The 20593-nt window shown below is 45.3% G+C and overlaps 1 protein-coding gene across 4 annotated transcripts in view; it reads left to right on the top strand.

The window, feature by feature from the left end:
- SGTB (small glutamine rich tetratricopeptide repeat co-chaperone beta) overlaps nt 1–20593 on the top strand; it is a 54562-nt gene that overhangs the window by 9271 nt on the left and 24698 nt on the right. For 3 of the 4 annotated variants that reach the window (XM_044276144.1, XM_044276147.1, XM_044276146.1), the window contains exons 2-4: nt 5530–5661; nt 8592–8695; nt 14202–14280. In XM_044276144.1, the coding sequence (XP_044132079.1) occupies nt 5562–5661; nt 8592–8695; nt 14202–14280 (283 nt within the window). In that variant the 5' untranslated portion in view covers nt 5530–5561. Of the gene's footprint in view, nt 1–3682; nt 3737–5529; nt 5662–8591; nt 8696–14201; nt 14281–20593 lie in introns of those variants that run through there. The other variant, XM_044276145.1, reaches the window with a different exon arrangement.

Raw genomic sequence — 20593 nt, forward strand, 5'->3', positions numbered from 1 at the left:
TATCAAAGTCTAATGTTTATCAGTACATTACAGAAAATAATGAACTTTATCACAATATGCTAATTTTTTTAGAAGGACCTGTATATAAATACTCTACTTTCTTGTTTCAAAACAAATCGGGTCCATTCTATACATATGTCTAAAGGATCAGCAAACAGCTGAGCGCCCGGCGACAACTCTCTATATTTTTAGATACACACCCACTCCCCTCCCCCCTCCCCTTGCTCCACCTTTGTTTGGCCCCACGCGCCTTTTTTCAGTTTAAATAACCGCCACATGTGAATGCTGTTTTATATTGTATACTGTCCTGATGAAGGGGAGTCTCCACCCCTGAAACGCGTTGACTGAAAATAAAAAAGTATTGTTATCAATACCTACCCGCTTCTGACTCCTGCTGACAGCGCCATCCAAAGGTTCATCTTCTTTCTTCTTCTGCAACTCAGAGGGGTAGCTACTTGTCAGATTTCCTTTAATTCTGGGTTCAGTAGGTCCTAGCTTTGGTTAGCTTGCTGTTTTTGTCTGACCCTGTAGTCTGGCTGTGGTGTCTGACTCTGCAGTCTGGCTGTGGTGTCTGACTCTGCAGTCTGGCTGTGGTGTCTGACTCTGCAGTCTGGCTGTGGTGTCTGACTCTGCAGTCTGGCTGTGGTGTCTGACTCTGCAGTCTGGCTGTGGTGTCTGACTCTGCAGTCTGGCTGTGGTGTCTGACTCTGCAGTCTGGCTGTGGTGTCTGACTCTGCAGTCTGGCTGTGGTGTCTGACTCTGCAGTCTGGCTGTGGTGTCTGACTCTGCAGTCTGGCTGTGGTGTCTGACTCTGCAGTCTGGCTGTGGTGTCTGACTCTGCAGTCTGGCTGTGGTGTCTGACTCTGCAGTCTGGCTGTGGTGTCTGACTCTGCAGTCTGGCTGTGGTGTCAGACTAAACTGACTGCACTCTACTGCTCTCATCTGCTGCACTTCACTGACTCATTCCTCTCACTTCCTCCAACTACTTACTCTGCCTTGCACCTCCTATATACATATGTAGTAGAGTTAACATGTATGCTTAACTAGACATGTCAACTAAACTAGTTGTGTTGAGTTGACATACCTCCCAACTTTTTGGACAAAGAGGGACACTTATGGTGTATTATCTGAAAGGTGCACTTTTTCTGCATATTTATATACTTCAATAGCTTTTTTTTATATAATAGCGCAAAAATTATCTGAATATAAAGATTTCTAAAATCAAAATGACATCAAATAAGATAATAATATACAAGGCGGGCTTTAATATATAGATAGAAACCAGGGAAACACGTTCTAGATCAATATTGTAAATGTAATAATGCAAAACTATACCTCATATCAAAAAGAGGGACATTTATGGTGCAAAGAGGGATAGAGAGACTTGGGTCAAAAAGAGGGACTGACCCTTCAAAGAGGGACACTTGGGAGGTATGCATTGAGTTAAGAAATTTGAGTTAAGAGTTTAAGTGTTAACTCTGCAACATCTGTATATAATTGATGCCAGCAACACCTAGGGGGTGACTGGTTGTGTCTAATTACATGCAAGGTGTAAACAGCCTGTTAGAAGGAATTACAGCAGTATGCATACATATTATAAAATGACATTCTGCAAATACCCTTATATATACAGGGCCCCACTACTATTAAGGAGTGGGACACTGCACCCTTAAAGGTACACTAAACCCTACATAACTTGCTAAGGAAAGTTTGTGATCACCTCTATCTTCTTGGACATCTTCAGACTGCTACAGAATGTGTGTGCAGGTATACTAAACAGTGCCAGTGCACTGACACTACAGACAGTGCTACCCAGCTTTCCCAGGTATCTGAATGTCAAGTTTGTCATAAGCTGGAAGGAATTCTCACTAACTAGCCAAATCTGACATCCATCAGTGTGGGAAAGCTGGATTATTAGTCTTGTGGAGCTGTATACACTGTGCAGATAATATTACTCTTACATTGTGCAAGTAACCCAACTTTCCCAGGAGCCTGAAAGGAAAATCTGCCTACCTATAACACTATTTAGGAGTGAGGAGGGGGATTTATCTTGGTCGATTTAGTATTCTGCCATCTATTACAGTTCCACATAGTAGTAACCTAGTTATGGCATTATTTAGGAATGGGAAGCAGGAAGTATGCTAATAGTGTAGTCTATAACAGCTCGACATGGCCGTAACCCAGCTTTCCCAGGACCTGAAAGGCTTTGGATTTGTCACAGGGATTTATACTCAGCTGTCACTGCCAGACATCTGAGAAGCTCTGACAGACGTTATTCAGAACCTCCTGCTTGAGGTTCTTTTGTTTTGCTTTCGTTTTGTCATCTTGTTTCCCTCTCTCAGCTGTCATCTAGTTGCACTGATTGCATCTCTTTAAATCCCCTCCCATACTTCATCACTTTGCGGTTTATACAACTTCCTGGAGTGTGTGCATGCTGGATGCTACAACTGATGCTTCTACAGATAAGTCTGTTCATTTATTTGTGTTTGCCTGTTTGCTTGATCCTAGGTGACCCTGACTCCCTCCGTATTAAGTGTAGGGAGCCGGTGGTCGTGTCCCCTCACTATTATAGGGTGTTCAGGTGTCATACAGTCAAGGAACGAGGGTATGCAATTATCTACCATAGAGATTTTTGCATAGGCTGAGCAGTAAGGGAGAGAGCTAGGGCTGTTACGGGGCTTACCCTTTGGTTCCTTAGTTTTGGATCAAGTCAGTCGGCTCTTCATTTGTGTCTTCTAGTTTTCTGTAACACCTTCCGTGACATAAGCTTTTCCAGACTCCTGGCTAGCAAATCCTGCTAGGTGTTCTACACTACTTGGCATAAACCAATTCATAAACAGGCTGATCTGGCACTCTGCAGTCTTAGGCTACTTTCACACCTCGGCAGGGATCATCAAAAACGCTTCCGTTTTTGATAATACAACCGGCTGCATCCGTTATGAAGAAAAAATTTTAGTGTTTTTCGAGTGTTTATTGAGATCCTCTGCTGGAAAAGCAGATGTGAAAAACGCAGATGCAAAACAGGCCTTAGAAATCTGGGTAACCGTGTCCGTGGGGTGGAGATGGGGGCATATTGGTTATATAAAATCCACACATTGCTGCCCTGGTATGCTGTGTACATCTATCATATGGTACCAGGGCAACATAATCTGTTGTCACCAGTGCAGCTCTACAATGCTGTCACCCAGCTGTACCAGAACCCTGAATAGCAAGTTGGTCTAGCTATATGAATGGATTTATCACTACACAAATAGGCAAATATGGAACTCAGCAGTCAGGGAAAGCTGGGTAACAACCTCTGCAGATATGTAATGGAGGCCACACTTAGTACAGACATTCTGTATACACTACGAGGGGAATATATCATTCCCACTATGACAGTTTTCTGGCATAAAAAAGTCGCAAACACAGGACAAGACAGGCAGGGTCAGAGTCGGGAGTGCAGGTACAGGTTCGGTACACGGACAGACAATCTGAATAGTGCACCTTCACTGGTCACTTGTGAACTATGAAACCTAATGCTCTGGCACATCTCCCTGGGTAAAGGAGCTTTAAGAACTCAGAGATGTCTAGCTGTTAGCTAGTGAAAATACAGATGTGCTGGCCCTTGAAGAGCTGGTAGGTGTGCACTTCCTGTGGAACAAGGAGAGAGGCCTAGCAGCTGAGCACAGGCTGCGGACACCAAAGGGGGAACAAGGACTCTGGAGACCAGGCCAGCCAAAGGAGGGCAGTGAAGGTAGGATAGGCAGATTAGCTATTCAGCTGTATGCTCTATGGCTGATACTATTATGTACTACAGCAGGTACTGTAGCTAGCACTGTTACCAAATCCTAACTAGCAGATTCATAAAAATAAAAAAAAGCAACTCTCAATGTTTAGACAAAAATTGTCCAGACTAAACTTCCTGGCTAATACGCACTAGCATCCCAGGGAGAGAAAGGAGATAGTAGACATGGCTGCACTGCTATTCAAGTTTATTTTTTATGGTCTGCTATTGTGATATCTGACAAGACAAGAGCAAATAACAAACACACATAAGGAGATTATGGTAGGTTTTGTTGGCTGTTCTTTTTATGTTTGGATTCTGGGTTTAGTTTCCCTTTAACCCGTTCATTAGCCACTGCTACAAGGTAAACTCTAAAGGATACAGTGTATATGTAGGAGGTGGTCCACTGAGTTCAATGCTAGCTGTATAAATCCCTATGCAGTGAGCTCCTCCTAGTGGTGGCTATGCCCAACCAGAATTATATAATTTATGAAGTCAGAAAAAATAGCTCTCAGATATTATATAAAATAAATCAGCACAGAAATGTGGACCAAAAAATGGGATAAAGAATATATTTGTCTAAGCTTTGAGCCGGGAGTGGTGTCCATTCCGGGTTTATCTATAGGGTCCCTATCATTTCTGTGTTCGCCCCTTATATTGTTAAACAGGACAAGAGAACACCATTCTGTATAAGTGGCTATAATACTATCATACTGTTGTAGTGATTCATTTGGCTTTACTGCATTCATAAGGCCAAATAAAGGGCAAGGATGGCTCCTGGCTCGGTTATACTGTAGATCCTGTCCACGGAAGCTTCTCTGCTGCCGTAACAAGCTTTACTAATTGACTGCTCTCCTGCACATTATACAGATGTAGCTCCAGGGTCCTCGTCTCATCACTTAATCTCAGACTTGGACACAGTCCTCTCACTTCTGTATTACTCTTCCCATTAGGGAATTATATTTCATGGAGTCTGTTACAAGTCTGTGTGCGTACAAAATAATGTCTTGAATGAGGCAGAAAAGTAAGGTCGAGAGGAGGGGGACGTGGAAATTTGGAAATAAATACGACCAATATGTTAATAGTATGCGGCAGGTTAATATATGTATAGCTGCTCCTTTTTTAAGGGGCAGTACACATTTCATTTTTATTACTAGTGTTTATTAGGTACTTTGCCAATTTTAACCATTGTAACATGGTGACTGGTAAACTACTGGAGTGGGTGTATACCTCATCCAGAATGCTTAGATGGGTAAGGTAAAAGAATACAGGAAAGCTGGGTTGCTTCAGAAAAGTGTAGTTTGCTGAGGCACTTTGTTTACATTGTATTATGGACTTGCTTGCCATGTTGGATTTTTTTCTTCTGTGTGTCATTGGAATAAAGAACTACGTCTTTTTTGGAAGCTGGGCATCCCGTCTTATTTTTATACTCTTATGGACTGATGTTTTATGGAATGGTAGATAAGTGTTGGTAGTGAGACTTGCCATTCCCTCCCCACTCCAGTACAACACTTTTCCAGGTATAGCTGCTGGGCTCCTTACTGGGGGAATAAATACAGGGCTGAAAGGCTCAATCGGTGTCAGTGCCTGGAAGCTGCATGAGTTGTGGGCTGTGCAAAGCCTGATTTTCGAAGTTTGATATTTCTTCCTATATAACTGTTAGTTTCCGATTTTCATACACTGGTGCGTGGTTTTTATCTTGCTTTATAATATTATGTTTGATACAGAACCCTTTCTGCTGCTAAATTCTATTCTCATTACAGTGATTTATAGATTGCCGGTCAACTGAACAAATATGTCCTCCATCAAGCATCTGGTGTGTGCAGTCATCCAGTTCTTAAGAGAGCAGAGTCAGCGGGATGCTTACACGTCAGATGAGCAAGAAAGTTTGGAAGGTAAATAATTAACACAGTCAATATTGGAAGAGCATGCAAGATGTCATAAAGCTAAAGCTCTCGGCTAAGTACAATACTTGATCCTAATGGATTTCCTGAAAGGTTCATACATTAATCAGCACTTTTATATGTCTACAAACAGTGCGATGTAGTAAGAGTTAAGTACACGTGGACATGGTCATACTGGGAACTTTGGGCTGTGGTTGACAGCCTTCTGAGTACACACTAATACAAGTAGAGCTGTCAGTCATCCTGTGTGGGCGGGGTTATCAGGACTCTTACTGTCTCTCCTAGGAGTCCTGTCAGGATTTATTCTATATTTACTATAACTAAAATAATATAAATCTATATATCACAGAGGCGCCCAAGTTCTCCTCTATCATATCCTGCCCTCAGATAAGGCAGGAGAAATCATCTGACTGGTTCACTTTCAAGAGCAGGACACCCTCTGGATGAAGGTGCAGCAGGGCTGCTCACAGTGCTCTCTCCCTTTATCTTTCATTGGTTCTGCTCAGCTTTTCGAATGTGTGGAGTACGGATCCATAGAGACTATATGGGATCTGTGCTCAACACACTCAAGCGGGTCTGATGAAATGTGAAGGGGCAGAGTGTTTCGTCCGAAGAGTACTTCTGCACTTTTGTCTTCTCAACAAAAGTTTAGTTAACCTTTTAGTAAGACTTATTTCTGCATAAAAAGATGAGTATCTTTGTAAATACATTATGTTACCTAAGGGGTAACACTTGTGCCCTATGCATAGGACAGGGGATAAGTGTGTGCTCGCTGGTGGTCCCACCACTAGGATGAGAAAGGGAGTCCAGAGGTCCTGAAGTTCCCTATGGGCATGGAGCATAGGTACTCATGAATAACCAACGCTCTATTCATTTCCATGGGACTGCCGAGCACAGGCATACCAATGTTCCATGCACAGAGGTCTCCAGGACTCCCATTTTCGTGATTGCTGGGAGTCCCATCAGACACTTATTTAGTATCCGGTTTTGGTAATGGGAAAACCCCCAGTTTTTCTGGAGAAGAGTCCTGCACAGGTTCTCACCATTCAGGATTAAAGCAAATGACCTAACTAGGGCTGCATCACCTCTCCAAGGACCCCATAGCAGCCCCATAAGGCATATAAATTTAGGGCAAGTAAGTAACGATTAGGGATCAGCGAATCGACTTGTTGTTGGCAAGTCCAAATTGATAGAAGGTAGTCATGTCAGCAATACAGTAGTGCAACACAAAATATCATCCCAGCAGAACCAAATCCTACAGTTTAGTGCAAAAACTGCCCCAGAAGCTGTCCCTCTGTTGTGGCCCTCAACAGCTGCCACGTTCTGTCCTCCAACAATAATTATTATACAAAGCAGGGGGCTTAGAAGGTGAGATCCAGGACACAGCACCAAGCCAGCCCTACTTTTTGCATGCTGCCTGGACTTCCTATAGTAATGAACCCTATAGTGCCCAGTAGTGTTCTCCCCAAATGGCCAAAGAAAGGAGAAGAAAATAATATACCTGAGTGCTGTACCAAGTCACCCTCTCCAGTGCAGGCCACGGGCCCTTTCCAGCCCATGACCTGAGACGCATGTGTCCCTGATCCATTTGTACACTGCTTCATATAGCGGCCTCCGGTGCCATAGTATTCAGCGGCATCACCGTTCTGAGGACAGCCATACAACTGAATTCAGGAGGTCACTAGTGTTGGGTGCGAATATTCGAATAGCGAATATTAATCGTGAATATCGGCACTTTGAGAATTCGCGAATATTTAGAATATAGTGATATATATTCGTAATTTCGAATATTCGAGATTTTGTTTTCATCAGTGACCTCCCTTCTTGCTTGTGGGCCAATGAGAAGGCTGCAATGTCTTTGTCAGAGCTTAGCAACATCCCTAGCAACCAATAGGAAAGTTGCCTACCCCTTACTATATAAGAACCTCCCCAGCAGCCATTGTATGCAGTTTTTTAAAGTTCTGAGAGAGAGCAGTGTCATTGCTGTGCTCTGTGCTTTCCACTCATTGAATCAGATAGTTTGTTAGCATATATATATATATATATATATATATATATATATTACAGATAGTTAGTGGGAGATAGTCAGTGTAGGTTATATCCTGATAGTGTAGGGTGTTAGGCAGTGTGATAGGTTCTGCTGTCCATACATACAGTACATGCTATATACATAGTGCTGTGATGTCACAAGTTCACAACAACACTCAGTGCACCAATCAGTAATAAGTAGTCAGACCTGTTAAAATGTGAATTTACATGTATTGCGCCAAAATATTTGCATCATTAGTGCTGATTTCGCAATCGCAAATATATTGGAGCACTCTATCTGCATATAAAGCTATACTAATATTCTGCCGTGCCAAACATTTTCTCCAGTCTCAGGAAACTTCTAGCAGCTTGAAAAATGTAGCTATAGTGACCCACGCCTGTATTTTGCGCGCATCACGCGAATATTACATTGCTGATTTTTCGCGATCTATAAAATAATCTCAAATTCACGAATATATGACAAATATTCTACCAAATATTCGCAAAATATTGTGAATTCGAATATTGCCCCTGCCGCTCATCACTAGAGGTTACCTGTGGCCACTGGCCAGGTACATTTACTGTTTAGTGTATTAGATCAGGCATGATCAACCTGTGGCCCTCCAGCTGTTACAAAACTACAACTCCCATCATTCCCGGACAGCCTACAGCTATCAGCCTACAGAAGGGCATGGTGGGAGTTGTAGTTTTACAACAGCTGGAGGGCCGCAGGTTGAGCATCCCTGTAAATTAGATCATTAGGTCCCTCGCCAGCTCAGACGCCCCCCAGGAAAATTCCCAGTAGCGGCTAGGGCCAGTCTGCCCCTGAAACTTTCACTTAATTAGTACTGAGGAAACCACATTTGTTTTTACATCTGCTCCTTCTTGTTCAGTGGCAGTGCAATGTCTGGAGACTGTCTTCAAAATCAGTCCTGAAGATGTTCAGCTTGCAGCACCTTATAGCTTGGAAGAAGTTTTCTCCCAAACACACTTGAAGGTAATTTGCCCTTTATTCTAGAGTTTGTAAATGCAACTGATATCTTCTGACTCAGCGTGGGCAATGGATGGAGGTACCTTGTGTCCACTAAAGGAAGACTGCCCTGCATAAATATCACAATTTGTGCCTGGTGGAAGATTCTCTACTGTGTTAGTTGGCTGTGTGTTGTTACTGCGTCACGCACACAACCATATTTTTTTTTCCGCATCCAATCTGCATTTTTTGCAGATTGGATGTGGACCCATTCATTTCAATGGGGCTGCAAAAAAATGCGCATCCGTAAGTCCGCATGTCGACCTTTGGCACACCCCCTAGGTTCTGCAGCATAGGGGAGGCGGCGCTCATATCGTAATCCATGGTAATGAAGCAGTAGTGGCGCAGTAGAAATTGCTTTTTCCGTACTTTTCAAGGGGCGGCACTCTATTTTCTCGCCGTACAGGGTGTTTTGCAGAGTGATGGCGCCAAAAGTCAGACAAAAAGGACTCCAGCGGCCATTTTAGGTTCAAGGTCAAAGTCAATTCAATCACAGCAAGCAGTTTTAGTGACACAAAAATCTGCGCTTTTCTCAGTTTTAACAGTGAGATTTCAAAGTAATCACTCGGCACAGTATATTCACGCAGTTTTTAAGCAGTTAAAACAGTTCTTTAGCCCAATATATCAGTCAAACAAATGGGCCTCATTCACATAAGGCACAGAGGATATTGATCCTGCTCGTGACGCCAATTCTATGCAGCGTGCCAGTCCGCTGGGGTAGAACATGTGAGGTGCACGATGGGCCGGAATGTACATATAGTTCATCGGTTACTCGCGGTTTAGCAGACGCCTCCCTGGGCCTGCAGTGCAGTGAAGGGGAGAACAGCACTGGATTCTCCGGGGCACACTCTATTACAGGGGACACCGGCCAGGTGGTGATTGAGGTGCCCTTGATGGTGATTGGGTTTCGAGTGCTTGTGCGGTTGGGCCCCTGATTTAAGTATAGTCGTGACGTCAGAACCTTGATGGTGCGAAATGTTGAGAGTGGTAGTAGTATGGAGTTAGAAGAATGAGGCAGGTTTAAATCCAACTAGGAATTTTACTATAACCAGGTTCTTGATAACAGTTTACATCTAGTAAAAAAAGCAGTCTCTGATACACATGCAAGTTGGATGTTATGAATCCCAGTAACAGGCTGTGCTGGTAGTAATGTGTCAGGCTATGGTAGTTAGTCATGTACTCACTGATATTCAGCTCCTTGCCCTGCTGCAGTCTCAGGTGAGCTAGTTCCAGTCTTGATCTTCTACACCAGTGATACAACAGAACCATTATCTGTCCTCAGAATAACGGTGAGGCTGCCAGAAGCTAATAAGTCCTTCACCTAGATACAAAGGCACCTAGAGCCTAAAATAATGGCTATTGTTCTTCCTTTGTCTTTAATTAATAATAAACTTGACCAGAAATTCACTTGTTTCTCCTGAAGAGTGAATAGTAGAATGTAGACTTTCCTCTGCCTGTCTTCCTGGCTTTGATACTGAGGTGTACGATGGCTGCCCCAGAGAGAGCTGAGAGAATAGGGGACCTCTCCTTCCCCCTTAGCTCCTCACTCCATCTCTGTCACGGCTGAGGATGGGGAAAAATCCTCAGCCGTGCGATGCCAGATGATGTTATGGCTGCTCGGCCAGGACAACAGGATTAGGGAGCAGGTCACCTCCTACAGCGTCCCTAACCTGATCCTAACTCCTACCTGCATGGGCCGACCTAAAAGGTAGGAGGACCCATGCGCAGGAACCTAGGAGCCCTGACTTACCCTCCGTCCGGTCCCTAGCTAGGAGTGAGGGTAAGACGTCCTGTTCCTTCTGGACGCGGAGGAACAGGAGTCTCACTGGCCAAGCTGCAAGGAATGGGGAACAAATGCAAGCCTATGTATATGGCAGGTGCTGCACTAGTTCCAGCCACCTGCCACAGCCTTGCTGACTGGATCCGTGTGCAGGCAAGCTGAAGTCCACAAATAAACAAACAGAACTCAGCACAAACTCATCCACACACAGGAACCCAGATACATGGCTGCACAGAATAATACAGGAAAACATAAACAGGCAAACTTAAACATAGCAACAATACTTTTGTCTATGACCACAGGGGTGGCTCTCACTGGCAGATGGAAAACACAGGAGGCTGCTCCAGCAAAGCATGACTGAAGCAACCTCCTGAGCCATGCCAAACACTAAGGCTTTATAGGCCAAGAAGCCACACCCCACAGTCGGACACACCCAGTGACAGACACACACACTGGGAAGGGAGTTAACCCTTCCAACACCACAGAAGGGAAAACACCAACTTAAAGGGGAAGTGTCCAACTCAACAAACACACTGTGGCTGTTGCCGCAGACAATGACATGGGTGGCAACCGTGTCCTGGGAGTCAGCCCAAAGGCCGGGACACTGCCACCACATGTACACAATCAACCAAACATTGCCACGGACAGCCACAGTGAAGGAACGGATGTCAGTGCACACCACACACAACACAGAGTGCACACAGACAAACTACAAGTGCTTACAAAGAGCACACAACTCCAAGGGAACCGCACACATAGCTGTTGTCCGCGGCAACCGAACTTGAGGCTAACAACATGGCGCCTCAAGCTGCGGCTGAAACAACAACCCAAAAACCGCGGGCAACAGTATGCGGCTCCCAAGGAGTCACGGCCATAACCTTGGCCGTGACAATCTCCTTCACAACTCCCAACTGAAAGAGAGACCCTAACTAGGCCTGAACTGCCCTATATATATACTGTGGTGCTACCCCATCTAGTGGTGAGATGTATGTGGTGCACCTGACAGCCTGGTAAAAAGGGATTTCACATAGCAATACAATACAGCATGATATAACATGTGACACAATAAGTTGCAGTTCCCACATAAGCTAGTGGGGCGCTGCACATGTTCAATTACCCAATTAATCTAAATCTGAGGAAACCTCAAGATGTCAAAGCGTTTTTCTGTATTTGAGATGATGAGAGTTTGTACTGTCAGCCACTAGAAGCAAAGCCTTCACAGAATCTGATATCTCATGTGCAGTAGATTTAGAAGTCCTCCTTTTTAGGACGGACCACGGCGCTCAGGCATGGTGGCAGGAGGCAGGGCCACATTTGGATCACACTGTGACTGACTGCTCGCTTACGTGACGTCAAGCTGCATCGGCCAATAAATTCTGGTTTGTGCTGGAGCCTGGCGGGAACAGAGGAGCGCGAATCGCGATGGGACCGTCACGGGTGTGCAGCTGCGGACTGCTGTGGCCAGTCACAATGACACCACTTCTTTGCCACTGCCTAGTGCCCAGCTCTAACTGTGCCATTAACCCCATCATCGGCTGCCTCGCATTGCCGCTCTCTCTCTCTGCCAGGCGCCGGGATCTTTGGTGGTTGGATATAGCCTGCCCTGCACTGACACGGTAAGATCTGCATAGGTGGAACAGGGTTTAGTGCACCTGTGGGGGACTGTGAAGAGGGTCCTGAATGGGGGACTGCTGAAAGGGGTTAATAACTACTGTGAAGGGCCTGTGAAGGTGAAACACAGAAGATCAGAACAGAACACCTTTGCTATTACTGATAGTAACTCAACGCTCAGGCAACTTCCTGGAATAGGAAGCTGCTATTTAACTTTGTAACCCCGCCCAGGGGCCGTGCTGGGAGGCAGGAAGCACACTGCCCTGCAAGCATAAATGACAGGAAGCGGCGCCCGCTCTCATTTGCAACCCCGGGATCATGGGATGGAGCATGGAGGCAGCATGGGAGGAGGATGCTTCTGGCAGAGACAGCAGCAAGCATGAGTTTCTGGGGATATGATAGGCGAGACAGTGGGAGGTATGGCAGAAGGCCCAGGCCTAACAGCACTTTATAGACCTGGCCCTGTCAATCAAAGTGCAGGATGGCAGTTGCAGAGAGAGCAGAGCCTCTTGGTGTAATGGCAACGCCCCCGTTGCTCCGAGAGGCTAATTTGTATATATTAAAACATAATTTTTCTCAGCAATGCGGGCACATATGACCATGGAACCAACATAGTTGCCTTTAGCTGCTAAGCACACATGTAACAGGTCAGCCAGTTACATAGGTACAAATCTGCTAACAGATGTCCTTTAAATGTCACCAGGCGGCCTTCTCTTCCCTATTTAAGCCTATGTAAGTTTTGGACTCCAGGTACATGTGATGTAGTTGACATGCAGTGTAGAGGTACAGCAGGGCCCCCATAATTCAGGAGCATTTGCCTTGGGCCTTGACAGCAGCACTTGATCTATACGACCATTATTACTAAGCTATATTGGATTACTACACAAAGCCTTAAGCCTCTTGCAGCACACAAACGTTTTTTGTTTCCGTTCCGTTTTTTTTGTGTTTTGTTTGCAGTCCGTTTGCGGAACCATCCACTTCATGGGGTCCACAAAAACAACAGAAGGTACTCCGTATGCATTCCATTTCCGTATTTCCGTATTTTTGTTCCATTCAGAGATAGAACATGTCCTATCATTGCCCGCAAATCACGTTCCATTCAAGTCAATAGGTCCACCCAAAAAACTGAATTCATCCATATTTTTTCAGTTTTTGCGGAAGCATCTATTGAAAATTTAACGCCCAGCCCAATTTTTTTTTGTACTCACTGTTTAAACATTATTGTATGCTTCCGTTTCTGATCAGCAAAAAGCGGATCACAAACGGAAACCAAATGGAAAAACGGAACGGAAACCCTACTGTAACAAAAGCCCGTAAAAACTGATCTGAAAAAGCCATACGGTCGTGTGCAAGAGGCCTTAGGCTACTTTCACACTTGCTGGATCCGTCAGGGTTCAGCAAAAACTCTTCCGTTACTGATAATATAACCGTCTGCATCCATTATGAACGGATCCGGTTGTATTATCTTTAACATAGCCAAGACGGATCCGTCTTGAACACCATTGAAAGTCAATGGAGGACAGATCCGTTTTCTATTGTGCCAGATTGTGTCAGTGAAAATGGATCCATCCCCATTGACTTGCATTGTGGGTCATGACGGATCAGTCTTGCTACGCATCCCAAGACTGAAATAAAACCGTAGCTTGCTGCGGTTTCCTCTCCGGTATGGGAACATTTTGGAGCATTCTGTTCTGTTCAGTTACATTTTGTCCCCATTGACAATGAATGGGGACAAAATGGAAGCGTTTTTTCCGGTATTGAGACCCTATGACTGATCCCAATACCGGAAAATAGAAATGCTAGTGTGAAAGTAGCCTTATCATGATTTTGGTACATTTTTTCTTGAAGAAGCAGTTCAAGCACATGTTGTATGTTGCCTCTGTACAGCACCATATCACAGAGGTATTCCCCCCATAGAAGTATTACCCGAGTACAATATGGAACCTGTACAGACTCATAATATGGATGTGTGCATGAGGGTTAATACTGAGAACTTCTACTGATGGAGCACTCCTTTACCGTACACATTATTATGCACTTTTCGGAGACAGAAATAATATGTATATGTTTTCCTCCCTCCAGAAAGATGATGATACACCAGCAGAATCCCCTTCATCAGCACCAGCTGCCATAGAGAAGGCTGAACAGCTGAAAGATGAAGGTAACTATCTAGCACTGAGTGACATTTAGACAATCTGTCAGTTTTCAGCAGGTATAATAATAATAATAAAATGTATTTATATAGCGCCACCATATTCCGCAGCGCTTTACAAATTCATAGGGTTCATGTATGAAACAAAAGTAACTAGCTAATATGCAACCGATACACTAGGAGTCAGGGCCCTGCTCGCAAGAGCTTACAATCTATGAGGAATTGGGGGTGACACATAAGGTAGTTGATTGTGTTAAGTAGGATTTGAGCCATTATTGAACTGACACGAGTGGTGCCGGACGATCTGCTTCGGGTTTGGGGCTACTAGAGGATCGAGTTTAGGCCAGAGTAGTTGGTGGGGGGAGGTTTAGTCGGGGAATAGTCGGTTTAGGTAGCTTGATAAGCCTGCCTGAAAAGATGTTTTTTTTAAGGCAAGTTTGAAGGTGGAGAAGTTGTGGATTGACCTAGTATTCCGGGGCAGAGTATTCCAGAGAGTAGGTGCAGCTCGAGAAAAGTCTTAAAGACGGGATTGAGAGGTACGAATTATGGAGGTTATTAATCTTCGGTCGCTAACAGAACAGAGATCACGAGTAGGGTGGTAGATGGAGATGAGGGAGGAGATGTATGGAGGTTCAGCATTGTGGAGAGCTTTGTGGGTGAGAAGTTTGAACTGTATTCTCTGGTGGATGGGCAACCAGTGAAGTGACTGGCACAGACTAGTAGCATCAGTGTAGCGGTTGGATGGATAGAAGAGCCTGGCTGCAGCATTTAGAACAGACTGAAGGGGGGAGAGTTTAGTGAGAGACCGATTAGTAATGCGTTGCAGTAGTCAAGACGAGAATGAATCAAGGCAACAACAAGAGTTTTTGCCATTTTCACCTTAAGAAAAGGGCGGATTATGGCGATATTCTTGAGGTGCAGACGACAAGAGAGTGTTAGTGATTGAATATGGGGAACAAAGGAAAGATCAGAGTCAAATGTGGCCCCAAGACAGCGGGCATGTTGCACAGGAGTTATGATAGTGCTGCAGACCGAAATTGAAATATCAAGTTTAAGTGAGTTAGTAGATGGGGGAAGGACAAGAAGTTCAGTTTTTGAGAGGTTCAGTTTTAGATACAGAGAGGACATGATGTTCAAGACAGCTGCCAGACAATTACTGGTGTTTTGGAGTAAAGCAGGGTTGATGTCAGGGGATGAAGTGTATAGTTGGGTGTTGTCAGCATAGAGATGGTATCGAAAGCCAAATCTACTGATAGTCTGTCCAATGGGGGCTGTGAAGAGGGAGAAGAGTGGAGGACCTAGTACTGAGGAAGAAGAGAAGAAGAGCCAGCGAATGATACACTAAAGGAGCGGCCAGAGAGATAGGAAGAGAACCAAGAGAGAGCAGTGTCCTTAAGGCCAATTGAGTGGAGCATGGTGAGGAGGAGTTTATGGTCTACGGTATCAAACGCTGCAGAGAGATCCAGCAGAATCAGTAGAGAATAGTCACCATTTGCTATTGCTGTTAGGAGATCGTTAGACACCTTAGTGAGGGCAGTTTCTGTAGAGTGAAGAGGGCGAGAGGCAGATTGTAAGGGGTCAAGAAGAGAGTTTGCAGAGAGATAGCTTATTAGGCGAGAGTAGACAAGACGTTCAAGGAGTTTAGAGATGAAGGGGAGGTTAGAAACAGGTCTGTAGTTAGCAGCACAGGTCGGTCAAGAGATGGTTTATTTAGTAGTGGGGTGATAATAGAGTGTTTGAAAGAGGAGGGAAAGATACCAGAAGAGAGAGAGGTTAAAAATTGTAGTTAGGTGAGTGATGACAGTCGGGGAGAGGGACTAGAAGAGGTGTAATGGAATAGGATCACTGCTACAGGTTGTGGGTCGAGAAGAAGAGAGAAGCCTGGAGACTTCTTCCTCTGTTATAGGGTCAAAAGAGGAGAGAGAGAGAGCATGTGGAGGAATTGGAGGGAGGAGGATTCAAATTATTTGGGGACTGGGAGATTATTTCCTGCCGGATACTGCCAATCTTGCATCTGAAGTAAGTGGCCATGGCATCAGCGCAGAGGTCAGTGACAGGTTCTGAAACTTTAGGGCTTAGAAGGTAATAAAAAGTTAAAAAGTGTGAAAGAGTCGTTTTGGGTTATTTGAGAGTGAGGAGATGAGAGAGGCGAAGTACTTTTGTTTGGCAATGTTGAGAGCCGAATTATATGTATGCATAAATTTATAATGGAGGAAGTCTGCTGATATTCGCATTCTGCACATCTGGAGCAGCGCTGTAGAAAACGTGTTTAAGGTGTGTGCCAGGGTTGCCGTGTTCTGTGTCGAGAGTGACGGATTGATATTGGAGCAACTTCATCTAGGGTGGTTTTGAGGGTCTGGTTGTAATGATTGGCAGCCAAGTTTGTACAGGGGAGGGAAGTGATTGGGGTAAACACGTTTACACGTTAAACACGTTAAACACGTTTTGTAGGTTTTTAAAAAGTTGCTGGCAGTTAATGGTATGTAGGTTTCTGTAAGTGTGAAAAGTAGGATTGCCATGAGAAAAGTGAGAGGTCTTTATGGTAAATGAAAGAAGATTGTGGTCAGAAAGTGGGAAGGATAAGTTACTAAAGTTTGAGACTGAGCAATGACGGAAGAAGACTAGATCAAGTATATTTTCCTGTTCATGCATGGCAGAGGAAGGAAGTTGTGATAAGCCAAGAGAGGAGGTTAAAGAGAGAAAGCGAGCAGCTGATGGGGAGATAGGATCATCAATGGGGATATTAAAATCACCCATAATAAGAGTTAGTGATTCAGAAGATAGGAAGTGAGGAACCCAAGCTGCAAAGTGATCCAGAAATTGGTGGGGGGAGCCTGGGGGACGATAGGAAACTGCAACTCTCAGGGGGAATGGATGGAAGAGTCTAATGGTGTGAACCTCAAAAGAGGGAAATGTGAGAGAGGGTACAGGTGAATGACCTGAAATGTGCACTGTGGAGAAAGTAGTATGCCTCCTACACCGTGCCTGTCATCAGGTCTGGGGGTATGGGAGAAATGAAGTCTACCATAGGATAGGGCAGCAGGGGAAGCAGTGTTAGAGGGTTGAAGCCAGGTTTCTGTAAGGGCTAGCAAGTTCAGAGAGCGAGAGAGAGGTATGATTCATACACCATATACACAGAAAAGGCATACAGATAAATATGTCTGCCTAAAACCTTTAAGGGCTCATGTCAATTAGAGGGGTTGTGCCACAAAAATATTCTAATTTTCACCTGGATCTAAATACTTTTGTAATTACATGTAATTAAAAATGTAGTATAGCCACTGCGTTATTCAATAAAATGTATCTTTATAGTGCCACCCGCTGTTTGTCCTTTTCCTTATTTCTTGTCCACATCACTGAGGTGGTCGCACGCGCTCAGTTCCAAATCTCTAGCTGTCATCAGCCATATCTTCTTTTAGAAGCTGTGGCAGTTACAGGGAAAAAGCTACAGTAGAAAGGACATGCCCCTTGAGAAATGACACGGCCCCTAAGCTGCCAGCCTGACATAACTCTAGCAGAGAAATCGGAGCAATGAATGGGGAGATCTTTGGATCCATGTGAGGTACAGGGCTGGTTCTAGATTTGTTGGAAATAGATTGTCATGTTCTATATGATGTCTGATTTTAATTTTCCACCTCATCACCACGACGGCTACAAGGAGATTGACCCCTGACCTCTGTAGGGGCAGGAACAGAGAGAGGGTTTAAATCCCCCCCCTCCCAACACCAGCACCAGTGTTTCCTGTCCCTACAGAGAACAGGGGCAGAGAGAGTCTCCCTGTGGGGAGATGAAGTTGAAGACGGTAACTTCCTGACACTTCACCTGGTGTTCCCCCTGCCCTCCTGCAGTCCTCGTACTAACGCTGGGCAGGGGTGAAGGAGGGAGGCCTCGCTCCATTATAATATGTGAGCCTGCTCCCGGGTCGCGATCTCCCGCCGGGCCTGCTTGACTATCGCCGGGTGCGCGCCTAAGCGCTTCAGGAAAGCGGCAGACGTCACTTCCGGGTGGACGAGGGAAGTGACGTCATTCAGAAGCGTCTCCTATTCAAATTTCCGGCGCCAGCAAGTGCTGAACGTCTCAGTGGTACCGGCGTACATCGGAGTCGGCGTGCAGTCATGTCGACTGAACCCCGCTCCCCTGGAGACCCTTCTGTGCCGCCTGCAGTAAGTTCCCCTGTGGGGAAGCGCTTTTTTCGCCCTGTTACTTGTTCCTAGACACTGTACCAGGTTGCTTGTTCCTCCTCCTCCACATCTCTGGCTTGGGGCTTCTGACTGTTTTAGCTCCATGTATACTTAACATGGCTAATGGGGGTTATTCTTCCCAGGTCGCTAAGGAGGCCCAGAAAAAAATCTGAAAACAGTCTAAGTGTGTGTCCTGCCTCAAACGGCTTCCGGACGACTACCGCAAAAAACTTTGCAAGGACTGCATCTCTAGCGTTATCGCTGAAGAACAGCCTTCCTTCTTTAATGAATTGAGGTCCATGATCCATGAGGAAGTGAAAACCTCCTTATCACAGATGCCTTTACCCAGGGATGCACCTCCACCTAAAAAGCGTAGGGGTCCATCTCCTTCCTTATCAGACCCGGAGATGATAGAGGAAGATGCCTTATCAACTAGAGCCTGGGAGGACGAGGCGGCCTCCTCTGACATTGATACTTCAGAATCAGATCGAAGATTTTGCTTTTCATTGGATGAGATGCCAGACCTTCTAAAGGCGGTCCGGGTCACTATGGGGGTCGAAGAAACCCCTAGAGCCCACTCAGTCCAGGATGAGATGTTTGGGAAACTCAGGGTTAAAAAGACCCGGGGTGTTCCCAATTAATGAGAACATAAGTGTAATGGTGCTTCACGAGTGGTCCAACCCAGAGAAGAGGTTGGGTGTGTCCAGGTCCTTTAAGAACCGGCTGTTGTTTGACATTAGTGAAGTGAAAATTTTCAGCGAAACACCAAAAGTTGACATTCAGGTCGCAAAGGTCAATAAAAAGACTGCCTTGCCCTTCGAAGACACTTCTCAGCTGCGTGATCCCATGGATAGGAAGGCAGATCGTGGGAAGCGGCGATGTTTAATTTAAAAACAAACATCGCAGCTACCTCAGTTGCAAGATCCATGAGACTGTGCCTAGAGGAGCTGGAATCTCACATCAGAGATAATACTTCCAGGGATGAGATCTTAAGGTCCCTCCCCCTATTGAAATCCGCCACAGCATTTATGGCAGATGCCTCGGCTGAATCTGTCAGATTCGCTGCGAAGGACGCCGGGCTCTCCAATGCGGCCCGCCGCGCCTTGTGGATGAAGAGCTGGTCAGGCGACAACACATCAAAGATGAAACTATGCTCCATCCCGTTCTCAGGGGAATACGTCTTTGGCCCTGTCCTAGACCGTATCCTGGAAAAAGCAGCGGACAAGAAAAAGGGGTTCCCAGAGGAGAGACCCTATAAAAGGAAATATCCCTTTCGGGCCCCCACTAGCCAGAATAGACCCTTTAAGGATAAAGGGAAGTCAGGACGCTGGAGTTACCCAAAAGGGGGCAGGGGTAGGAACAACCCCTCCTCCTCCCAGAATAAGCACTCGGATAAGCAATGACGCCAGAGTTGGGGGGAGATTGAAGAATTTTCTGACTCCCTGGGAGTCCATTACCCCGAACCCTTGGGTCCAGGACATCATAAAATCCGGGTACCGGATCGAACTTTCTTCATCTCCCCCAAACCGCTTCATTGTCACCAACCCAAGTTCCCCCAAAGTACGCAAAAAGATTCTGCAAGGGATTCAAAGCCTTCTGGCGACGGATGTGATAGTACAGGTCCCGTCAACACAGCAAAGACAAGGGTTCTATTCGAACCTGTTTTTGGTAGAGAAAAAAGAAGGCTCATTCAGTACAATTATAAACTTGAAAGCCCTGAACAAGTTTGTCAACTATCGGAAGTTCAGGATGGAATCCCTGAAGTCCCTGATTCCGTTAATAGGGAGGAATGCCCTGATGTGCTCAGTAGATCTTCAGGACGCCTACTATCACGTCCCAATTCATCCAGAGTCACAAAGGTTCTTGAGGTTTGCCATCCAGGACCACGAGGGGGTAACCCGTCACTTCCAGTTTACGGCCCTTCCCTTTGGGCTATCATCTGCACCCAGAGTCTTTACGAAGCTGGTAGTCGAGATGGTGGCCTTCCTGAGATACAAAGGACTAGTGATTATACCGTACCTGGACGATTTCCTCCTAATTGGGAATTCAGAGAACAAACTCAGAACAGACCTACAAACCTTCCTGTCTTTCACTCAAGATCTGGGATGGTTGGTGAAGCTGGAAAAATCAAACCTGGTGCC

The sequence above is a fragment of the Bufo gargarizans genome, chromosome 1 (assembly GCF_014858855.1).
Source record: "Bufo gargarizans isolate SCDJY-AF-19 chromosome 1, ASM1485885v1, whole genome shotgun sequence".
Classification (NCBI taxonomy): Eukaryota; Metazoa; Chordata; class Amphibia; order Anura; family Bufonidae; genus Bufo; species Bufo gargarizans.